The sequence below is a fragment of the Penaeus japonicus genome, unplaced genomic scaffold, assembly GCF_977035675.1.
Source record: "Penaeus japonicus unplaced genomic scaffold, GWHDUDI00000001_assembly GWHDUDI00000003, whole genome shotgun sequence".
NCBI classification, from domain to species: domain Eukaryota; kingdom Metazoa; phylum Arthropoda; class Malacostraca; order Decapoda; family Penaeidae; genus Penaeus; species Penaeus japonicus.
Genome location: NW_028234405.1, coordinates 21,575,854 through 21,580,227, shown reverse-complemented (window position 1 = coordinate 21,580,227; position 4,374 = coordinate 21,575,854). Strand labels below are relative to the sequence as shown.

Here is a 4,374-nt window from a genome sequence, read left to right as displayed (position 1 = left end):
GAGGCGGCCTGCAGCTGTCCTCAGCCCCCTCCACTGACAGTAACTCAGGTGAGCGAGTCGCGCCATAACAGCATCCCTAACCACGTGGTTGCAGCTGTGACCTTGGATCAGCTGGTCCTCAAGCAAGTCGCGACGCACGCTAGCCAACCCTTGCAGCAGACACTCTTTTCGATTCGGATTTTTTTTTCTCTATTTCCTTCAAGGGTGTCTATCATATAATATCTGTTTATATTTCTCCTGTGTTCTCACTTAATTGTCTGGATATTTTAGATATTTCCACGCTTTATTTTTAGTCTGTCCTAAAATAAAAAGAATCATTGCATAGGTTGGTAGTTTGCTAGAATCCTCCATCAGGATATCTACATGTGAAAGTTTCGTGTTGTTGTTATTACTTTTGTGTTACAAGGATAGCTACTGCCACATGATCCGGATGAGACCGGATATTGTCTCCCGAATCCTCTTCGCTATGATAATTATCATATGGTACAAATATTGCTAAGTGAACATTACCATGAAGTGATCGTGGTGCTTAATTGTATGCGGATTTGATAAGACAATTTGGAATGATTTGATAGTTGTAGTAATTTGTATTCCTGAAAGAATGTATCTCAATGCAGTCAATACCTGCGCAATTGGTTTCGGCATTATTATGAATTGCTGATGATCTGCACCTCGAAAGGATGCCATTATTGAAGGGTTATCAATTTTAAGTCCTTTATGTCACTTAAAAAGGTGACTGACGTCCTTGCACATCTGTTAACTCAATTACTTGCTTCCTTTAGAAGGTCAAAAATTCAAACTCGTTCTAATATTACTTTTCATTTCAATTTATGTGAACTTTATTTTTTATGAAGTATAAATAAGAAATATCATTTGCACTGTTAATTATTTGTTACATCTGAAAAAATCAGGTGTAGGTAAATGCCCCATTACAAAAGAAAAATCTGCTGTTTTTACTGACATAAGATTTATTGCTCACTTTGATAGAGCGGTCTCTTATCGCTAGATATGGTACTTGACCAGTTACTCCTTCGTTTGCAGTTGCTAATTGAATGATCAATGGGCATGACCGAATGGAGCCCTTGAAATTGAGTGATCCCTGCACTTATATGCCAATTCCCAACTTATTTGTCAGTCTTCCCTTCCTCTGTACTTCATTTGTTTTTCATTTCCACCGTGCATGTTGCTACGGATTTTTTATGTTTGGTGCTTAATAAACATATATATTTCCCTTTTAAGAAACAACAAATATTTTCTCTCGAAGCGTTACTGGTATCCATATTTCGAGAGAAAAGTAACTACTTAAAATGCAAAAAATCATTTAACATGTCCATGAAACTTCGACTGCTTGTATGGCCACGATATATATATATTTTTTTTCTTTAGCTTTTGAGGTTATCGGCACATTACGTTGCACTATCGTTTTCTGTTGGTCGTATCACAGAGAATTTGTACGATCACTTAAGACTGACTTTGAATTGATTAGGTTTTCTTATCATTGTATTTCGCAATTAATTGTTATCGATGTAAAGGAATCTGTTTAAATCTTTGAATTTTCTTGCTGGATTGCACTTTAAAAATCTGAAGCATAGTCTATGAGGTTCCACATATGCTCTCCAGGACCGTGGTCAAATGAAGGATGGGCTATTGTGTATGACAAGGCATGATGTGGAGAGAAGTTGCAATTCAGGTAAATTCGGAAATTGCAAGGTCAAACAAGTTCACGATCCTTGTTATCACATAAGAGAGAGGAATACTATTTTAAAGTCTTTCATCGTTATTGCATCTCTCTCTCTCTAGGTGTTCTGTAAGAAAGATAAATGAATGACATAAAAATGACAGTCGCATGACCCAGTCGTTGACTCAGCTATATCTGTTATCACTCATAGAAAATACATTCAAGTCAAAATAACGAAATCGTGCGATTTAACCTCAGCGTTGCTTTTCTTATCTCAAGCACTGCATTCTTAATAGCATCTCAAGTGTTACAAAGCTTATTTCCTTATTTCCACACTTTGATTGAAGAGAAAGGCGGATGAGGAGAAAGTGATAAGGAACAGGCAACATAAATGTCCCTCTCGTCCCTAACTTCCTCGCTCTTAATGATGCTTCATTGTGAGTTAGACCGCATCCACAGTGACAACCACTGTGAAGTTGGTGCGAGCAGACAAAAGCGAGAATGTTTCTTCATTGCTACACAAGCTTCATACATTTATCTGATTTTTTGTTCAGAAAGAAAGCACGGGCAAACACGGACCAACGCGGGAACAATTAACGTAACTTCCCTCGGTTGAACCTTGGTTTTTAGTTCAGTGATGACACAGAAAACAATCAATCAAGAAGAAGCTTACTCTGTTTACTCATCAAAAAGTTTGCTCAGCAAGGACACACAACATTCACCCACTTCCGCCTGCCCGCTACCAGCTGTATGCATTACCACAGTACGTGGTTTCGCGTAATTGGGTGACATTTTGATATTGTCAGTAATATTACTAATAACCATACCAATTATAATAGATATGATAATATCATTAATAATAGTTTAACAAAATAATCATAATAACAGTAAGTGATGATAATGATAGTAATACCAGGAGTGATTATGATGAGAAATGAGTACAATGATAACAGTGGTAAAAGAAATGACACTGCATAATGATTTAATCTTCATCACTACCAATTTTGTTATTAATTCTTCTTATGACATTAAATGGTATTTACAACGATAAGAAAATATTGACGGTAGTAATATATGATCAAGATGAAATACCACTAAAGTAACAAAGATAGGCCTACTATGATTGAACACATACTATGATTGAACACATACTGTAAAGATGATAATAGTGAAGATAATTGTAGTGACTATCATTATAATGGTGGTTGAGAAAATAACAGCAAGAATGAAGATGATGGTATAAGATGAAGAATACTGGCAAGTGAGACCACCTGATACGGTTAGTATGTGGAAGAAGATAATGAAAATGCAAGTAGGAAGCAGAGAGAAAAGTAATAACAGTAGAGTCTGGTGAGGGGGATGTGCTTCTCTTGGGATCAACAAATCGAAGAGTCTAATAGGCTTTTCCTGCGCTTTTGCGTCACAAGCCTTCTCTCTGTTGGTCGATAAGGCTTGGGTTGACGGAATCTCTTTTAGCAGTATTGCCCATTAGCCGTATGGAGAAGTCTTCTTGGATGGTATCTCATTCTCCTTCTCTTTCATTTCATGCAGATATGTCTGTTCTTTCATCTTTTTTTCTTTCTCTGTAATATATATATATATATATATATATATATATTATATATATATATATATGTGTGTGTGTGTGTGTGTGTGTGTGTGTGTGTGTGTGTGTGTATGTGTGTGTGTGTGTGTGTGTTTGTGCTTAGACATGTATTTATGCACACACACACACACAAATGTGTGTATGTATATATATATATATATATATATATATATATATATATATATATATATAATATATATGTATGTATATATAGATGTATATATATATATATGTATATATGTATATATGTATATATATATATATATATATATATATATATATATATATATTATATATATATATATATATATATATATATGTATATATGCCCATACAGATACGGTGAATATAAACACAGACATAAATATGTATTGGCCTACAGATACTACTTAGCTCTTATGTTTTATTTTTATTATTATTATAGCGAGGCGAAGGTGTCATTGGCAGATTGGTGATAACTGATAGCGGATTTTTAATGATAGTAATTTCGAATGTTATTCCGACAATTTGCAGTAAGCCATTTATTACAACCGTTGTTCTCGGCCTCGATAAATAAAGGGAGGAGACGGAAAGGACCTGGCCACCCCGTCGCATCCTCCCATGGCAAAATACGCATGTTTCTTTCGCGCCGTACCTGTGTGTGTGTGAATGCGGACACTCACATACGTGTATACATTTGTTGACCATTTTAATTAGCAGTATGTGTGTAAAAAGGTTTCCAATTTTCGTCGCCCTTGATCCAATTATCGGTCATTTTATCATCTTTCGTTTTCCTCTCGCCATTCCTCTAGTTTCCATCCCTTCCTTATGGATCATTATTCAGAACTGGCTGTTTTTTGTAGAATTAATAGTGTTAAGTGTTGTCACAGTCCCTTTTCATTTCCTATTTTTTCTCGATATTTCTAAAAATCTCCTTTTTAAGATACTTCAAGAGCACAGTTGGAAACATTCACCTAGAAGTATTGCATGCATTAGTTTAGTAATTCAGAAGATAATACCATATAGATGTTTTTGATATGGCATTGTTGCATAATCCTACCTTCGTGAAGTCAAAAGAGGCGCCTTGTGCGTGTGGTTCTCTCCCTCGCCG

General features: G+C 35.6%; 1 protein-coding gene across 1 annotated transcript in view; it reads right to left on the bottom strand.

Moving 5' to 3' along the window:
• Window positions 1-147, bottom strand: part of LOC122261641 (folylpolyglutamate synthase, mitochondrial) — a 14,571-nt gene extending 14,424 nt beyond the window's left edge. The window contains exon 1 of the mRNA XM_043029401.2: window positions 1-147. This exon is cut by the window's left edge and continues 69 nt beyond it. Within this exon, the coding sequence (XP_042885335.2) occupies window positions 1-66 (66 nt within the window). The 5' untranslated portion in view covers window positions 67-147.
• Window positions 148-4,374: the final 4,227 nt, after the last annotated feature.